Source organism: Eleutherodactylus coqui, chromosome 11 (genome assembly GCF_035609145.1).
Source record: "Eleutherodactylus coqui strain aEleCoq1 chromosome 11, aEleCoq1.hap1, whole genome shotgun sequence".
Lineage (NCBI taxonomy): Eukaryota > Metazoa > Chordata > Amphibia > Anura > Eleutherodactylidae > Eleutherodactylus > Eleutherodactylus coqui.
Genome location: NC_089847.1, coordinates 89,857,401 through 89,877,863, shown reverse-complemented (window position 1 = coordinate 89,877,863; position 20,463 = coordinate 89,857,401). Strand labels below are relative to the sequence as shown.

The 20,463-nt window shown below is 43.4% G+C and overlaps 1 protein-coding gene across 1 annotated transcript in view; it reads right to left on the bottom strand.

Annotated features, from left to right (window-relative positions):
- Positions 1-20,463, bottom strand: part of DRD4 (dopamine receptor D4) — an 80,262-nt gene that overhangs the window by 51,903 nt on the left and 7,896 nt on the right. Inside the window, exon 3 of the mRNA XM_066584057.1 lies at positions 16,429-17,000. Within this exon, the coding sequence (XP_066440154.1) occupies positions 16,429-17,000 (572 nt within the window). The remainder of the gene's footprint in view (positions 1-16,428; positions 17,001-20,463) is intronic.

The following is a 20,463-nucleotide window of genomic DNA, read 5'->3' as shown; positions in this document are numbered from 1 at the left end:
GTAGGTAGACATCCGACAATCTGTCCGCCTTTAGTTTCACCGTCAATTTTAGGTTGGTACTAATCAGTAAAATAGGTCTATATGATAATGCTGAGTTGGATGCTTTGGGGAGAAGCTTAATACAAGTGGTCTTTGTGTTACAAGGAATTTCTGCACTTTGAATAAAGCCATTAAACAAGGTTAATAAATTGGGGACAAGCTGATCTCCCGGGATTTTATAAAATTCCCCATTAAATCCGTCTGGACCCTGAGCCTTATAGGATTTTAATGAGGCAACAGCATTCAGTTACCAATGGGTGATTGGTGCATTTAAGGTGGCTTTCTCCTTTTGTATACATGTTCCAATAAACATTGCCTTCTGAGAATCGAAGAATCTACTCTCTACACGCCGACCAGGACTTTAGGGGTGTCAACATCACTGACACCCCTACGAAGTAAGTCAGCCTTCCACCTATTATCTATCTGTCCAAATATACTGGAGCATCAAGGTTTTTTTCTTGTGTTTATATTGCGGCTTGCTGCCTCTGGTAATCTTTTGCCTAGAGCCACCTTGTGATGCTCTCCTTGTCCTTGGGATGTCATCTGGACCAGTAATTTGGAGCAACATTTGACCTTATCTGCTATCCAGGATCATTAGACGAACCGTGACCTCTCCTTAGGGTCCGGTTACGTCTGGGGTGAGTTCTACCTTACTCCTCTCTTTTTTTCCACATTCTGCCATTTCCTCCACCCCTTATTGGAGCGCTAATCTCACATCTTTTTATTTTTCAAAGTGAATCAGTAGGATTGTGTCATGGATATTAGGATGGAATGTAGCAAAGAAAGACTAAAAACTTTAATCTATTCTGCCACGGTGGAACTGAAGGGCATCTGACTGATCATATAGGGACAACAGAAGTAAAAGGCGCCTTTACCAACCTTACAGCTGGGCCTCCTTACAAGAATGCATCAGTCGTTCTCATCTATCCAACCACAGTTCATACAATTGCTTTGCTCTTTGCCATGTGTGTTTTTGTTGAGATTGAAGGGTTTGATAAAAACGGCCGAGTCTCCCTGGCAATGTTTCACAATAACTGCAGGTTATCGCCATTTTGCTTATTTATACTTACAAATTCCAGCCAGTACCCCCTGAATTGTAACACAGTAGCATAGTATTTCAGGTTGTAAAAAGGCATATATCCGTCCAGTTCAGCTTATTTCCCCCACCCCAATGATGATCCATAGGAAGGTAAAAAAAAAAACAACCCAATGAGGTAGAAGCCAATTTTCTGGATTTTGGAGAAAGCAATTCCTGCCTGATTCCAAGCCTGGCAATCAGAATAATCTGTGAATCAACAACCCTTCTGAAGTAATCAGCGACTATAACACTCTCTCTTAAACTTTTTTATCGAATTTGCCATCAGCACGTCCTCAGGTAGAGAGTTCCATAGTCTTACTGCTCTTACAGTAAAGAACCTCCTTCTATGTTGGTGTAAATCATTCTTTGCTGTACTAGTACCGACCCCTTTGGTACTCCACTAGTAATGGTGACCCATTCAGAATAGGTACCATTAATAACCACCCTCTGTATTCTATCACTGACCAGTTACTTACCCACTGACACAAATTCTTGCCAAGACTAAGAATTCTCTGATGATATGGAGTTGTACAGCTATTTTCCTAGAGGTACTCCAGAATAGCATCTCTTATAAACCCTTCAAATATTTTACCCAAAATAGAAATTATACCTACTGGCCTGTAGTTTCCTGGTTTGCTTTTTGACCCCTTCTTGAATATTAGCACCACATTTGCTATTTGCCATTCCTGTGGACCAGACCCCCATCACTGTAGAGTCCTTACAATGGTCTGTCTATCACATTACTTAATTTCCTGGGGATGTATGCCATTGGGACCGGCAATTTGTCTATTTTCATCTTTTTAGGGTGGCTCCATGCTTCTTCTTGGGTTAGACTGGTGACATTTAATGGAGAATTTACTTTATCCCTCTGCATCTTATCTGAAATTTTCATTTTCTTAAGTAAATACACTCGCAAAATAAAATAATACATTTGCTTTCTCCTCATCACCCTCTACAATTTTCTTTCTATTTTATTTCTTAAAGTGCCAGCACTTTCAGAATTATTTTTTTTTACTATTTGTATAGTCGAAGAACCGTTTAGGGTTAATTTTACTCTCTCTAGCAAATAGTCTCTCTGTCTCAATGTTTGTTGCTCTTATATGCTATTCATGTAATTTATTTTTTTCCTTATAGGGTTTTAGTGTTTTGCTGCCTTCTTGTTTTAGTATTTTAAGTGCTTTCTTTTTGTTGTTTATTGCCCTTTTTACATCTTTATTAAGCCAGCGCAGGGACCAATCAGGGGCCGCTCTGAATTCATGAATGGGTGTGAGTGAGTGCTGCCTCTGATTGGCTCAGCGCTGAGTCAATCAGGGGCAGCTCTCACTCACACCCACTGCCGGCTGGCTGCGCTGAACTCCGTCTGCCGGGACAAGGTGAGTATATTTAATTTTTTTTATTTTTACACATTTCTGGATGAATTGCAGGGAAGGGCTTATATATTTAAACCCTTCCCGACAATTCATCGTGAGATCGCCCGCAGTGCATTGCTTTCAATGTGCTGGACAGCTCCGGCCCGTTTCTATTGAAACGCGGCTAGGAGCAGTTTTTTTGGGCGATTTTTCGGCCCCGGTCACGCGATTTGCAGATGCGCATCCGTCATGTGATCCGCAAATCGCGGCAAAAAACGCCCGTGTGACATTAAATTTTTTTCAATTATTTTCTGCTGTCATTTTGTGCGCGCCATAAATTTTTTATTTTTCCGTCGACGTAGTTGAGCAAGGTCTCATTTTTTGCGGGATGTCCTGTAGTTTCTGATAGTACCATTTTGGAATACATATGACTTTTTGATCGCTTTTTATTGCGTTTTTTCTGGGAGACAGGGTAACTAAAAAAGTGCATTTCTGGCGTCCTTCATTTTTTTTTCCAGACGCCGTTCACCATGTGGGAAAAATAATGTGCTACTTTGATAGTTCGGACTTTTACGGACGCGGCGATACCAAATACATATTTTTAATTTATTATTTAGATTTTTTAATAATAGATATGGCAAAAGGGGGGTGATTTAAACTTTTACAACTTTTTTTTTTCAATTAAAAAAACTTTATTGATTTTTTTTTAACTTTACTTTGAAGTCCCCCTTTGGGAATTTAAGATGCGATGCTTTGATCACTCCTGCAGTATGACATAATGCTATAGCATTAAGTCATACTGCTTTTTGACAGGCAGCCTATGAAGCCACCCCACAGGGATGGCTTGATAGGCAGTCTGTTAAGGCAGCCCTGGGGCCTTTCATTAGGCCCCTGGCTGCCATGACACCTGCACGGCTCCCCCGATCTCACCGCGGGGGGGGGGCTGTGCGGATGTTCGGGGGATTTAAATGCCGCTGTCAGAATTGACAGCGGCATTTAAATGGTTAATAGCCGCGATCAGCCGCGCGGCCGCTTGCGGCTATTGCCCGCGGGTGTCAGCTGTTATAAACAGCTGATGCCCGCACTGTATGAAGAGAGGTTGCCACGCAACCTCTCTTCATACATACCCCGACGCTCCATGACGTACTGGTACGTCATTGGTCGTTAAGGGGTTAAATATAAGACCTTCCTTGAAAATCATCCCTAGAATGTGTTAAAACTAAAAAAATATATACTTACCTCTCCTTAGCTGCCGGGGCTCAGGCTCATCCAGCCCCGTCTTTTCCCTGCACTGCTCTGAATCTCTTTCAGCAAGCTGTATCTGATTGGCTGAGTGCTCAGCCAATCACAGGCAGCACTCAGCCAATCACAGGCAGCGCTTGGCCATTCATTGAATTCAATGGTTAAGGCCCTTTTACATGAGCGGAGAATCTCACAATTCTTGTTTGCTCGACAAAATGAGCTGTGATGGGCAGCTAGTTTAGACTGTATGATTCTTGATGAGAATTATGCAGTCCTTGGGCACTTTTCATTCAGTGTTTCACATTCCTATGTAAGACATTGCACAAGTAGTGTTTAAATGGCGCAATAAGTGCCCAAGCTGGTGCTGTTTTTTAATGCCAGCTAAAACTAACTGACGAGTGAGAATCTCACAATTCTTGCTTGCCGTTCAGTCATTTGCCCACATTTAAACTGAACCATTTGTTCAGTATCACTCGTTTGAATGACATTACTGATTGTAATTGTTCCGTCTAAACAAGGCATTACTCACCCAGAGCTTTTTAATGGGGGTAAAATCCACTTCATATAAATGTATCTGCTTGGAAAATGCTCCTCAAAGTGGATTCACTGCCTTATCTGCACACTGAAAAGTGCTTTACACTCTTTATCTCTTAATATGCTCTAATAAACCACATTTCTTGCTACACTATGCTATGTCAATTAACAAAATGCAAAGTGAATGAAGAAAAGAGAAATCTATATATAAAAAAAAAATATTTTGTAGGATTATAGTCAGCTGTATGATCAACATGTTACACCAAGCAGGTGATAATGATCATCATTTTCATATGTAGGTTGAAACACGGTCATTAACTAAAATTGAAGCAGCTGTGTAGGAGGCTTAAAACTGGGTGAGGAACAGCCAAACCTTGCCACAAAGTTGACGTTGTGGAAGACATATCACAGATTATTGACTATGGCAAGACTAAGCACAGCAACAAGACACACGGAGGTTATACTGCATCCTCAAGGTGTCTCCCAGGCAAGGATTTCACAGCAGACTGGGGTTTCATGATGTGCTGTTCAAGGTCTCTTGAAGAAGCATAAAAAACTGCTAACATTGAGGACCTCAGATGTAGTGGTTGACCAAGGAAACTTAGTGCAGCAAATGAAAGACACATCATGCTTAATTACCTTCAAAATAGGAATATGTCCAGCAGTTCCATCTGCTGAGAACTGGCAGAAACCAGTGGGACTCAGGTATACCCATTGTGGACAGGTGAAGGGAAGAGTTCTGGATGGAGTATATATCACTCCCAGACACTTGGACTGGGGGGTTAAATCCAGTCCAGGTCTTCCTGGTAAGTTTCCAGTTGCTCACCTGTGAGTAACTAGACTCATTACTGGGGCCTAAAAGTCTGCCAAATTAGGCAGTGAGTTGAGGAGAGAGGACATCACAGGAAGAGCTCCTGACCTGGTGGGAGTAAAGTTTACCCCTCTACCTGGCTGCGCCCTAGTGGGCAGGTATTTAAACACTCTAGGCGTTTTGATCTAAAGATCTTTTTATCGTGTTTTTGCTGCAACCTGCTGTTACACCTGTTGTCAGAATAAACTGACTTATTCTTGGTGGACATTTCTTGCCTTTGTATCATTTCCGCCTCCTCCCCTACCAGAGCAGAGTCAAACCATCTACTTTTCTGAGACGCCTGGCTTGAATTGGCCTTCATGGAAAAACTGCAACCAAAAAGCCACAGCTTTGACTTAGAAACAAGGGCAAGTGACTCAACTGAGTGAAAACAGGAATGTGCGGTGCTAAAAAATGGCAGTAGTTACTCTGGTCTGATGAGTCAAAATTTGACATATTTGGCTATAATAGAAGGCAGTTTGTTCACTAAAAGGCTGGAGAGTGGTACAAGAATGATGATGTCCACAGGCAACGGTGAAGCATGGTGGAGGTTCTTTACAAGTTTGGGGCACCTTTTTAGCAAATGGTGTTGGGGATTTGATCAGGATTAATGGTGTCCTCAATGCTGAGAAACACAGGAGCTATTTATCCATAATGCAATACTATTGGGGAGGTGTATGGTTGGCCCCAAACTTATTCTACAGCAGGACAACAAGCCCAAACATTCAGCCAATGTCATTAAGCACTATCATCAATGTAAAGAAGAACAAGGAGTCCTGTAAGTGATTATATGGCCCCCATAGAGCGCTGATCTCAACATCATCCAGCCTTACATGAACACACAGCTTGTGAGCGAGCCTATACCCACAGAAGATCTGTGCTTAGTCTTCCAAGATGTTTGGAACAACCTTCCTGCCGGGTCCCTTTAAAAACTGTGTTCAAGTGTACCTATAAGAACTGAAGCACTTTGGAAGTCTAAGGGCGGTCACACCAAATATGGATGTCATTTAGATTTCTCTTTTGTTCAGTCACATTGCATTTTGTTAAATGACAAAACTGAACTATTTATAATTCTTTTTGAAAGCGTTCTTAATTTTTCACACTTTTTCTACAACTCCCTAAGGCCTTAGTCAGACGGGCGATTTTTCTCGCGATTTGCGGATCGCATGACGGATGCGCATCCGCAAATCGCGTGACCGGTGCGCACAAGTCGCCCGCAAATCGCCCAAAAATCTGCTCCTAGCCGCGTTTCATTAGAAACGGGCCGGAGCTGTCCAGCGCATTGCATTCAATGGAGACAGCAATACAGCCATCTCCATTGAAAGCAATGCGCTGCGGGCGAGCCCGGGATGAATTGTCGGTAAGGGCTTAAATATATAAGCCCTTCCCTGCAATCCATCCTAAAATGTGTTAAAATAAAAAAAAAATGTATATTCACCTTCTCCCGGCAGCCGGAGCTCCGCGTGGCCGTCCTGCAGTGGGTGTGAAGGGGGTGTGAGTCAGACCTGCCCCCTGATTGGCTCAGCGCTGAGCCAATCAGAGGCATGCCTCACTCACACCCATTCATGAATTCATGAATGGATGTGAGTCAGACCTGCCCCTGATTGGCTCAGCGCTGAGAGGCAGCAGTCACTCACCCATTCATGAATTCATGAATGGGTGTGTGAGTGTTTTCAGCCTCTAATTGGTCAGGGCTGTGACCAATCAGAGGCAGATCATTCAGCAGGCGGGGATTTTAAAGCCCCGCCACTGAATAGTGCCAAGAAGCAGTTCAGGAGAACTGACAGCGGCCGCGGCTGGACTCCAGCTGCAGCGGAAAGGTGAGTATACAATTTTTTTTTATTTTAACACATTTTAGAATGAATTGCAGGGAAGGGTTTATATATTTAACCCCTTCCCGACAATTCACCCCGCGCACGCCGGCAGCCCATTGCTTTCAATGGAGCGGCTGTATTGCCGGCTCCATTGAATTCAATGGGCAAACATCGTTCTTCTCTGTCACAGCTGTTACAGCTGTGGCAGAGAAGAATGATTTGTCTTCTATATGTTCTCAATGGGGTCGGCGCTGCTGCCGCCGGCCCCATTGAGCGCATATAGAGAAGAGAACAGGAATCGCAGATCGCAGATAGGTGCGATCTGCGATTTTTTTGTTCTATAATTTATCGGACGAGCGCATAAAAAGCGCTCATGTGTCCGATACCATTGCAAAGCAATGGTTTTATAAAATCGCCGGACGCATGCGCATGCGCAAATCGCGCGAAAAATCGCCCGTCTGACTAAGGCCTAAAGGTGCATTCACAGCTGCGCTGGTTTGGGGAGCAGGAAAGGGGAATCACCATAGCCTAACAATTTCGTCTCTGGATGGACCCCATTAACTATAATGGGGTCAACCTGTTTTCCATCCAGCTATCCAGTTTTTGGATGGAAGAAAAAGTGCTGCGTGCAGTGCTTTTTCTTCTGGTATTTTCAGCTGCATCTGTGATGAAACTGCTGGCCTGGGGTTCCAAAGGAAATGTGAAACCACCCTTAGGCTGGGTTCATACAGGGCGGATTTGCTGCGGAAATTCTGTCCAGAATTTCGCCGCGGCAAATCGGCCTGCGGCCGCTAATCCCCGGTTTAGCCAGCCATGTGGACAAGATTTCTCAGAAATCTCGTCCACACGGGACTGCGAATCCGCCATGGCAAAGCCAGCATAAGCCACCGCTGTGGCGCGGATTCTCCGGCCGCAGCATGTTAATTTTTTTTTCTTCTGCTATGGTCGCGTTCTCCTCTATGGGAGCAGCGGAGAAGCAAGCGGCCAGGCTGCTTCAAAACCCACAGCTAAGTGCTGCGGATTTTGAAGCAGCGGATTCCTGGCGGAAATCTCGCGTTTTTGCACTGCGGCCAAACCGCGAGTTTTCCGCCTGGAATCCCCCCAGTGTGAACCCAGCCTTAGACTGCTTGTGTTACTATTCAGACATTTCAGTGTATAGTAACAGTGTTTCAGTCAGGTTTGCACGTTGTAATACTTTAATCTCAAGCTCAGAGGTTTAATGTTTAGTGACAGTTGTTACCAGTGTATCAGCGGCGTCCAACCGGCAGCCCATACACAATTGACATTACCATCATCATTAAGCAACGGCGTGGGAAATGCATGCAAACAAAAAAAACCTATACTGCGCATAACCACCTACAAGCCTCCGTCGTCATATGCAATACAGTAAAGTGCCCTAGGCAGGGTCACCGGTCGGGCTCATAGCCGGAATCCGCTGTGGGCCTCCCACATGTGGACTCTGACCTGTTCGTGTGAGCCCGGCCTTATACAACTTGTGCACAAAGTAAGAACAAATAAATTATTGTTTACTACAATCACAACTCATACAACCATACAAACAAAAGTAAAAAAACGAACTGCACACATGATGATCAGGTTTATTTTATGTCTGATAGGGCTTTACATTTATATTCTGCATGACTGGTTTATTTTATAATATAATCTATGATTTTTGAACCATTTATATATCATTATGTGTTTAGTATATTTATCCTTATTTGTTTTCTAATTATTTGTATATTGCGATTGTTCCTTTTTCATGATCGCTGTTACTTCTGTTTTTTTTAATCATAATACTGTACTACATAACAGTGAGTTTTCACACTTTGGAATGCGTTGATATAATTAAATAGGCTTTTACCACGCATGACTTGCTCTTGGGCCTCAACCGAGGTAACACATGACAGGTTTTGTTGAATTAACTTGGACTCATTACTGATTTTTTTTCAGAAACCTTTAAACTTTTAAGTCTCACTAGGAGACTCGCACATGTGATCCTCTGATCACTCAAATAATATATTACAGGATGTACTAGGTGTACAAAAATGGCAGCTCTGGGCTACCATGATAACAAATTTGCACCAAGAGGAATTTACCAATCCTTCTGTCTAATCACTTAGTTATAGGCAATGGGATGTATGGGGTTAAAATAGCTTCCAGTCCACACTGAAGACAGCATATAATTCGTCGAGTTAAAGTGCAGTTCACGTGGTACAAGCGAAGTACCAGAATGGAACTGGTATTTCAGGAATAAAGTCATTGCTAAGAAAGTTAAAGCGGTTATCCAGTTGTAAACTATTTATGGTCTATTATTAGGGTAGGTAATTAATAATAAATTGGTGGGATTCTGCCCCCTGGGAACCCTGCTGATTAGCTGTTCGTTGGACTGGCAAGTTGATTTCTGCAGAAAGGAGACAGCTCTATTTTCACTGAAGTGGACAGTCTTGGTATGGCAGGCCATTCACTTCAATAGGAACTGTGCCTGTAATACCAGGACTGGCCACTGCAGTAGGAACAGAGCTGTCTGCTTTCTGCAGAAATCTGCTCAGGGCACAAGCATTCTGGCCCAGCGAATAGCTGATTGGCAGGGTTCCTGAGTAGCAGACCCCTGTTGGTCTACTATTGATGGCCTATCCTGTGGCTAGGCCATCATGAACGTTTTATAACTGGACAACCCCTTCAACAGCACAGCTGTTTACTCAATGTCCATTACAAGCAGATAAAGCAATAATATTTTTTCCCGAGGTTGCTTCTTTAACCCCTTAAAGACATGGCCTATTTTGGCGTTGAGGACCAAACGATTTTTGGTATTTTTTCATCTCCATTTTTCAAAAGCCGTAACTTTTTTATTTTTCCGTCGACGGGGCCGTATAAGGGCTTGTTTTTTGCGTGGTGAACTGTAGTTTTTATTTTGTACCATTTTTGGTTACATAGACTACATTATAAAACTTTTATTTTTTTTATCATCGCAGGGAGAGAAAACGCATCAATTCTGCCATAGATTTTTTATTTTTTTTTAAAGTGTTAATTATGCAGCATAAATGACATAATACATTTTTTTCTGCGGGACGGTACAGTTACAACGATACCAAAATTCTTATATTTTTTTTAGGTTTTTCCACTTTTCCACAATAAAACCCCTTTTTTTTGGAAATTTTTTTTTTTTTCCAGACTCACTGCATTCAAAGTCCTATAACTTTCTTATTTTTCCATGGATGGAGCTCTCTGAGGGCTTATTTTTGCGAGACGAGCTGTAGTTTTTATTGGTACCGTTTTATGGTACACAGGTTTTTTTTTCCCTTTTTTGCGTTTATGGGGGGGGGGGAATGCTAAAAATTAGCATTTTGCCTCAGTTTTTTAGCACTTTTTAAACGCTTTTTGCCATGCAGAATAAGAAGCATGTTCAATTTATAATACGCATCGTTACGGACGCGTAAATACCAAATATGTGGGATTTTTTAATTTTTTTTATGCTACTAACAGAAAAAGCATAAAAAAAGGTTTTTTAACATTTTTTTAAACATTTTTATTTTTTGTACTTTATTTTGCTCTTATTTTTACACAATCTGCGTCCCTCTGAGTGACTTTTACTACAGCACTAATGATCGCTGCGATAAGGCATTGCAGGACTTCTCTCCTGCCATGCCTTATCGCTTATTACAGTGGCATGGCAATAGAGGACACCGGTATCTGGCGTCCTGTTGCCATAGCAACCAGCACGCTCCCTCTGTTAACAGCAGGGGGGAGGGGCGCATCTCCGATGCCCCCTGCTGTCGCAGCGGGAGGCCAGCTGCTAATGACAGCTGGCTCCTGCTGCGGGATAGCGCGAGGTCTGCTATGATCTCGCGCTATACCTATGACGTACCCGGCTCCCATGACGTACCCTTATGTCATGGGGTGGGAAGGGGTTAAGGAACTGCTGTGCCCGCAATTCCATTATTCAAATAAAGGGGGCCTCAGTGCATATAATTTTCCTTAGTGAAAGAAAAAAAATATTGGAAACAAAAACCAATTTCTGTACAATATTGCCTATATACATGCACAGTACGTGTATCCATTTACACCTTATTTGTATCATTTTTTGGGGGGTGCACAACTATCATTATACACCTTTTGCAATGCACTGGCACCCATACAAAGAAGAAAACTGGTGAGGAGCGGGCGCGGGGGGGGGGGGGGGGGGGGGGTTGGGGTCTAGGTACAAAGTTCACCTATGTCCAAAGTTCACCTTGGGCTAGTTCCAAACAGCGTCGCCAAGACTCTAGAGTCAGTACTGTCAAGTATTACTGATTATGGTATATTGCCAAAGTATTTGAAACTGTTTTGCAACATTCTGAAACTGTGTGCCAAGCTACAGTAAGCTAATTTTCCCTTGTTCACTTTGTGCCAAGCTAATTTTCCCTGGGCCCCATAGGAGTTTAGTTATGCCCCTGGTCTCCTCCTAACTCCTTCTTCAACAGATACTTTATACTCTGTCATTTACATTATATTGTCTGAGAGGATGACTAAAATGATAGGGATAGAGCGCTTGTCACATCTGGTACAACTAGTATGCACAACTGGAGGAGACAAGGTATGGATACAAAGACGTAGTCAAACCGATGGCAGGTGACACGGGTCTTTTCGGAATAAGTAAGAAAACGCAAGCTAAGCATAATGAGGCATAGGAAGGTCAGTATACTAGAGGTATATAATGAGGTCAGTATACTAGAACTTCCCAAATTGGACAGCTCCCTGAAGTGAAGCACCTGCCCCGAAAAGGGTAACCCCAGTGCTGGAGATAGATAAGGACCCAGTCCAAGATACACTAGCCAGTCTCAGATACAGTGGCCATTGGAAGGTGTACATTAGGAGGCCATGAGCAGGACATGTGCAACCTATGGACAAATGAGAGGGCAGGCCGTGCCCTGCAGGGTAGTGCCCATTTAGGAGTAAAAGGAGGGGTGTGACATGCATGTTGGTTGTTGTGTTGTTGCTAGAGTGGATTGAGCAGCAAATACATGACGGTGGTGCAAGGTTGAGTATAGCCTAGACGGTAGCCACAAGAGAGGCCCGTTTGAAGGAGTTGGGTGCAACTGGAACCTAGATACAGCCCATATTTTCTGGAGCCCCATGTCCGGAGATAAGGTGATTGGGTTCTCGGACCATAGCAACTGTTGCAGTTCCAGTATAATGACTAGTTTACTGTAAGAGTAGAAGCCCGCCACTGAGAGACTGTGAGTATAAAATAATGAACGAAGTGTTGAATGTCCACTGATTTATGCCAGACCTGCTTTTTTGCCAAGAGACTGCATAATTACAAAAGGCCTGTGATCTTATAAAGAGATTGCATAACATATAAAGGGACTGTGATGATACAAGTCTGCGGGATAAAGGGAAACTATATTCAATTCTGGAAGCCCCGTCAAGCCATAACAGCGTTGCCAAGTCAGTACTGTCAAGTATTACTGAGTATGGTATATTGCCAAAGTATTATGGTGAGATACTGCAAAAAAAGAAATACTGTTGGTGAAAGAGGAGAGTTGGATAACATCAGGAAGCCAGTAAGAAATGTAGAGATAGACAAACTGAAATGCAACATTGGATAGTGATAACTATAGAAGAGCAGCGGAGGACTGATGGAAGACAAAGTAGAACAGAACAACAGCCAAGGATCGTCGGAGATTGTTAACATTTAGGGGGGAACAGAAGGGGATAACATCAGAAAGAGAACAACTTATGAGCAGAGTCAACATCATGTAGAGGGTTGAATATTACAGAGCGGAACATCAAGTAGGAGATAAATCTGGACATGAGGTGGAACATCAGGAGCAACATTAACATCAACAGGAGAGAGGAATAGAAAACACCAGGGATACTGTGATACGTGGAGACCTCTAGGTGGAGATGAGGTGAAACATCGGGGCTTCCCCGAGATTGGGGGCAAGGGGAGGGGCTAGAGATGGGCGGTGCTAGAAAGGTTCTCATAGTGATTCTTTTCTAACCAAGAGAGGGCGCGAGACTAGAGAGATACATCCTCTAGCCCCACCCCCTAATTTCCGCTCTCAGGGAAGCCCTAGGAAGGTCCTCTACCCCACCCCCTATCTCTCTAAATATGGGGACATATGTAAGAGATCCCCTGTAGCTCTGCCCCCTCATTCTCCTCCCTATGGGGGATTCCAAAGCTCTTTCATAATCTTCTCCCAGTGATTTTAATGGGGTTGGCACTGCTGCTGCCGGCCCCATTGAAAACAATGGACAATATCGCAGATTTTCTGATTCACAACTTGAAGTGAGTAGAAACATCACAAATGAGAATGAAGCCATTGAAAATCCTTGGTTTCAAAATCATGCATTTTCACTCACTCTCACATTGCAGGAAAATCTATCTCCAGTGTGGAGGAACCCTTAGACTAGAGATGCAACCTGTTTCCAGACGTGCTATTTGCTGTATTTTCAATAATTTTATTGGGTTTTATAATAAACAAAGAATAACAGAAAGTTGACATATTTGTTGCGTTAGAATACAATTTCCGTGAAGTGACATAAATATTTTAAACATACAATCCCTTGCTGAATAGTAATGAGACTAATGTTCCTCCTTACAAAAGAAAAGTAGATACTTGCCAGGTTAATGCAGTGCGTCACTTCAGTACTAGATATCAACTACGAACCAGAAGCTAGAAACTTATTTGTAGCACTTGAAGGCTTTTATCTTATGGCAAAAGGACTATTAGGGAAAGGAAGGGGGTTTAAGGCATGGAGATATTTGGAAGGGTGGTATGTGAAGACATGCTAATTCCCACTGCCTTTTGAGTATAAATTGCATTATACCCTTTGTGCCCTAGTAGATTGTCTAATAAATCACAGTTTGTGGTCCTCTATAGTACAATTCAAATAAAAGCTCATTTTCAAGTCACTGCTGTATTATTCACTATCACACTGGTGGGACATATAACCTGTGTTCCCCTACCGGGATGCGAGGGAATGTTTGACCTAACCTACTTACAAATGTAACTACATTATAATGTAGGGGCCCCTAGGAGAGAGTCTTTCATAGTTTGTGTAGCCACAGTTCTCTGGAGCTATAAGAGCTTCCCCGTTTCTGCATTGCAACGTATTACTGAGTTTTTCCAACAGCTTTAAATTTCTGCCCTGTAGATTGATCACCGGTTGGATGCTGTGTTGGCCTTTTTGAAAGTTCTTTGACCCTATATATACAGTAATTTCATGTAACACAATTGAGATATATGTCTGAATTTTTAAGATTTGCTGTACTATTCTTCCAATGTTTCATGTCTATTGGGATGCATATCCTAAACATATGGTCATGTAGAGACCATGACCATCAAAACTGTTTAGGGATGTGTTCACATGTAGCCGATTTGCTGTGTAAAAATATGCAGCAAATTCAAGTCCTGGGTTCAAATTTAATCAAAACAAGGAGTTTTCCCTGTGTTTGCATGGATTTCCTACGGGTACTCCATTTTTTTCGCATACTCTTAAACCATATTAATGGGCAAATATAGATTGTGAGTCCCCATGGGAACTGGGCTTAATGTAAGTGATGACAATCTGTGTACTGAGCTGTGGAGTGTGTTTGCATTATGTAAATGAGTAAAATAAGTAAATCTTGACACATGTATACCCAATGGGTTAAATCACCTTTATGATATAATCCTGCATTACTAATGGTTGTAACTAGAGATGAGCGAACGTGCTCGGCCCCGCCCCTTTTTCGCCCGAATACCGCGATTTTCGAGTACTTCCGTACTCGGGCGAAAAAATTCGGGGGTCGCCGTGGCGGCGCGGGGGGTTGCAGCGGGGAGTGGGGGGGGGGAGAGGGAGAGAGAGAGGGCTCCCCCCTGTTCCCCGCTGCTACCCCCCACGCCGCTACGCCTCTCCCCGCCCCCCGGCGCACCCGAGTACTTTTCACCCGAGTAGTGAAGTACCCGAAAATCGTGGTATTCGGGCGAAAAAGGGGCGGGGCCGAGCACGTTCGCTCATCTCTAGTTGTAACTAGAGATGAGCGAGCGTACTCGGAAAAGCACTACTCGCTCGAGTAATTTGCTTTATCCGAGTATCGCTGTGCTCATCCCTGAAGATTCGGGTGCCGCTGCGGCTGACAGGTGAGTCGCAGCGGGGAGCAGGGGAGAGCGGGCGGGAGAGAGGGAGAGAAAGATCTCCCCTCCGTTCCTCCCCGCTCTCCCCTGCAGCTCCCCGCTCCGTGCCGGCACCCGAATCTTCAGGGACGAGCACAGCGATACTCGGATAAAGCAAATTACTCGAGCGAGTAGTGCTTTTCCGAGTACGCTCGCTCATCTCTAGTTGTAACCTATTTATAACTAATTTTTCCTCCCCAGTTATTCTCATTTTGCTGAATACTGGTTTTATTGTTAAGGACGTTGAGTCATGTGATTTTAGCCTGATTGGTTGTTCTATCTATATATACCATTTATGTGCCTATGACCAATATGCTACGACTAAGGGTGCAACAGATACCTGAAACATGTAAATAGGCTTTTCTGCTGGTATGAATCTTATGATTTTGCAAAGTGGGTTTTTCATTTTTTCACAAAACGACACTGGTCTTTTTCTTTTTCCTCCTATATTGAGGGTGTATGCCAAACACGTCCGTGCGTTCTAGCAAGGAACAGGTAAGCTAGGTTTTTGCTTTGCTGCAAGGCTCCCAGCTGGCATGTACTATTTATAAAAGTGGTGATTTCTGATGTGGCAGAGAGGCCTATGGGCACCCTCAGGCACAGGACTCAATGATACCTCTGCACCCCTTATAGCTACATCCCTGATCTATTTTAGATCATGTTTCAATGTAAGAATACATTCAGACTTGTGCCATGCAATAGCGGGTCAAAGAGTTGGTCAATCACAAATAGCATGACTATCATAGCCTTCATCTTTCTTGTTATTTGTATAGCTCCAACTTATTCTGCAGCACTTTCAGCTAATTTTTATTTGTTGCCCCCCACCAAGCTGGCTACTCATTTTATAGATCTTGGAAGGATAGAAGGCTGAGTCAACCTTTAGCCGGCTATCTAAACCAGGCAGGGATTGAACATGCAACCTTCAGGTTGTGAGCAAGACTTTCCATAAAAACCCAAATGTTGTTTGATCACTTCTATTGAATGAGACTGATACATGGCTATTATGCAAATGATTAGATAGTCTAATAGTTATCTTTAGCGTACAGTCATGTTATAGTCCCATTGAGAGATATTTATCAGAATTGGTGCAAAGTGAAAGTGTGGATTTGGCGACATAAACCTGCCAGGCTGCTTCTCTCATTTTCAAAAGGGGGTGTGAAAAATGAGAGCAGGAATCGGATTGGTTGCAATCTGCATCTGCTTCACTTTGGAGCCCCTTCAACTAGTTTTAACATATTTTGTCCAATGAGTTACATACGTTTCAGCACTCAACAGACTTTTATGTATTACAAGCACAGACGACTCAACCTGCTTTACAATAAGAATTAAATTATCTAGATGTTTGGATTATATAAAATAATTGAAATGACTAATAACTTACCAACAACAACTGGAAGCACCCTCATAGCTTTCCTCTCCCTCCCATTGATTTTAGTGTGTTTCCTGTCTGGATCCATGTTTGATGAATATTTGAGGTGTGGGTAGGCGACAGCTTGTATCCCATGGCCATTGTCCACATAAGCTTTGGAAAATGGACAGTCTGCTTGGTCATATAAATGTTCATCCAGATTGCTGTCGGTAGGGCTTCGGTCTATCCTATCTATCCTATCAAATATTAGAGTTTGGCTTGGAGGCTTACGTCTTGGGGACATGTGACTCCGTAGCTTGGCTTTTCGGGTTTCTTCCCATTTCCGGAGTCCATAAAACATGGCGCAATAAAGCACTAACATTATAGGACATGGGATAAAGAAGGAACAAACCGAGGAGTAAACCACATAATTGTTGTCTTCTAGTTTACACTCAGTAGGATCCCGGTCTTTAACATTATTAAGTCCAAAAATGACTGGAGAAGCCACAGCAAAGGCAAAAATCCAAGTGGTTGAGATGAGGAACAATTGACGATTATCCACTTGCCGCCTGTTGTAGTTCAGTGGGATGAACACAGCTATGAACCTGTATAATGGAGAAGAATAGTAAATGAACTGAACAACCTAATGCAAACCTAATGCAACTGAACAACCTAATGCAAAAGCCAAATACGCCCTCCTTGAGGAGGAGACAATAGTGTCAAAATAGATTTGTTGCTAGATGCATAGGAACAGCAATGTAATAGCCAAGGACAATTTAACCCCTTAAGGACTAAGCACTGTAAATTTACAGCGCTTGGTCCTGGGCTTTAATCCCACCCGATTGTAAAAATATGCTGGGGGATTGGATTTAGGCCGCCTTCACCCGGGCGACACTGCATCGCTGCGAGAAAATCGCAGCGATATCGCATCACTGCACTGTATGATATCGCTGCGATTTTCTTGCAGCAATACCGCGATTTTGTAGCGCTACAAAGTCGCATGTGACGCTACCAAATCACACGACTTTGTAGAATCTGCTACTGCCAAAGTTGCGTTGCATCACATGCAAACCGCGTTTTCGTGCGATGCGATGCAACAGAGAGGAAGGCTCCATAGAGAAACATGGGCTACAAAACCTCGCGTGTTGCGGGCATATCGCCAGACCTGTGAGGTTTGTGTGTCATTTTGTAGCATGCTACAAAACAGCTCATGTGTGAAGGAACCCATAGGAAACCATGGGCTTCTCATACATGCGATTTGTAGCATCATAGCAATGCTACAAAATCGCGCGACTTTGTCGTCCGTGTGAAGGAGGCCTAAAGCCTCAGCTTCTGCATTCAATCAGAAGCAGGTCGGGTTGTCAGCTGTTAGTCACAGCTGAGAATCCGAAGGAGAAGGCAGGAGAGGTTTTTAACCTCTTCTGCCTTCTCCTTCCCCAAGTACACAGCGCTCAATGAGCACTATGTACTACAAAGTGAAAGTGGAAGTGTTTCTTCCACTACGCGATCCGGTGGTCACATGAATGCTGCGATCCCCTGGTACAGCAGAGCTATAGGGTCCCAACAGACCCTGATCAGCTCTGCCAGTGACTTTTGTTACTACAGAAGATGTTTTCCCTGTAACTGGGGCTTCTATGGATGAAATAAAATCCCTAAAAAGTGTCTAGTCCTTAGGGCGCCTACCCACTTGCGTTGCCGATTTTCGCGCGTGAAAAACGCTGCTGTTTCGCGCGTTTTTTGCGCGTTTTCCGCGCGTTTTTTGCAGCGTTTTCGGCGGCGTTTTTTGCAGCCCTCCATTGACAATCATGGGTGCATTAAGAGAAAAATAAGGAGACATATGCAACTGACAGTTCCTATGTGAAAAAACCCCACGAAACGGAAAAAAACCCCCAGATGGACAAGAACACATTCTATACTAATTGCTCTTGAGAAAGAACGCAAAACATCGCAGGAAAAAAAATCGCAAGTGGGTAGGCACCCTTAAGGTGCAAAACAGCCTGGTCTTTAAGGAGTTAAAGTACCCTTTTGTCTGAAGGATCCCCTAACAAACCAATCACAGGGTGTCCTGCTGCTGGAAGCCTGATCAGATGTAATTTGTGAGGGAATCTAACAGCAAATGTTCAATTTCTCTACAGCGCTATATACAATAACAGAAAAAAAAGAACTGGGCTTCATTCACATCTGAATCCGGGATTCTATTAGGAGCCTCTGCTGCAGATTCTGCTACATTTACCAGAAAAAGTAGCAAATGATGCAGCTCTATTAACTTTTCCAGGTAAAATGTTGCACTCCATAACAAAAATCTAAAGAGCCCATTGTAGCCAACAGGGTCTATTGTGCACAGTCAATGCCTGGCATATGACGGATGAAGCACTGCTATTACTTTCATTGTTCTGCTCCTGTAATGGAGCAAAACTACAGAAGTAATAAATGGCGATGTGAACGAATCCTTACACTGTTCCCATTGACATGCTGGGTCCTGCATAGCAAATTCTTGTAGCCACTCTCCACCTTGGCTAATAAATGAGGGTCCTGAATCAGGAATCCCATCAATTAAAGGGATTGTCTGGGTATGAAACAACGTTTTAAAACTGGAGCCAATTCTGTTAAAACAATAAAAGCAGTAGAACTCATCTGTCCCCCCCCCCCCCCTGTTCCAGAGCTCCAGTGCCACGACATTCTTGTTCTTCTTGTTTATGGACTGCTACCATTTGACTACTGCAGCTAATCAGAGGCCACAGTAGTTATGTGCGGTTTACCTGGCATTACGACTCAAATGCTAGGAGGCATGATACCAGGAGAACGGCACCTAACCATTCTGGCCTCTGATTGGCTGAACCGGTCAGGTGGTAGATGTTCCTAAGCACAGACCGGGAAAACCACAAGGTGAGATAAATGGTGAGTACCTAAGTACCGCTGCTTTTTTAAAACAGATTTGGCTCAATTTTATTATCCTTAAAGGGGTTGTCCCGCGCCGAAACGGGTTTTTTTTTTTTTTCAACCCCCCCCCCCGTTCGGCGCGAGACAACCCCGATGCAGGGACCTAAAGAAAGCTTACCGGAGCGCTTACCTTAATCCCCGCGCTCCGGTGACTTCTATACTTACCGGTGAAGATGGCCGCCGGGATCCTCTACCTCCGTGGACCGCAGCTCTTCTGTGCGGTCTATTGCCGATTCCAGCCTCCTGATTGGCTGGAATCGGCACGTGACGGGGCGGAGCTACACGGAGCTACACGGAGCCCCATAGAGAACAGGAGAAGACCCGGACTGCGCAAGCGCGGCTAATTTGGCCATCGGAGGGCGAAAATTAGTCGGCACCATGGAGACGAGGACGCTAGCAACGGAGCAGGTAAGTATAAAACTTTTTATAACTTCTGTATGGCTCATAATTAATGCACAATGTATATTACAAAGTGCATTATTATGGCCATACAGAAGTGTATAGACCCACTTGCTGCCGCGGGACAACCCCTTTAACTCAGAACTGTTTAATAATACTAGAAAACATGTTTTTGAACCTAAATAAAAAAAATAGGATTGCACTCACTTCTTGAATTCGCAAAGTTCATGAATACTTTTATTACAGATGCATTAGATCTTCTCAGTATATCCAAGGAACGTTTCAGCCAATATTGCCCTTTATCAAGCGGAGAGCAAAAACATCGGAGTCCGGCAAAGAATAACAGAAGTCCTGGAAGAGTTGGTGTTTGAGTCTACCGATTTGATACTGGTGAATTGTGAAAGGGGCCTAAGGTCACTATTGGACTCCTTAGGTCCCCTTACGTAATCCACCAGACTCAACCACCAGCCCCTCGGGAATTGTACTTCTATTATTTTACACTGGACTCCGTTGTTTTCACTCCTGGCTTGATAAATGGCTATATTGCCAAAACGTTGATATATCTGTAATAAAAGCATTCACAAACTTTTGCGAATTCAAGAGGTGTGTACAATCCTATTTTTTGAATTTTAGTTAATTCTGAAGGCTGTGACTGAGCGACCTTAATATTCTGGACCATGCTGATATGAATTGGGGTAGTACTGCCGTATTGGGTTTTAAATGTTTCGA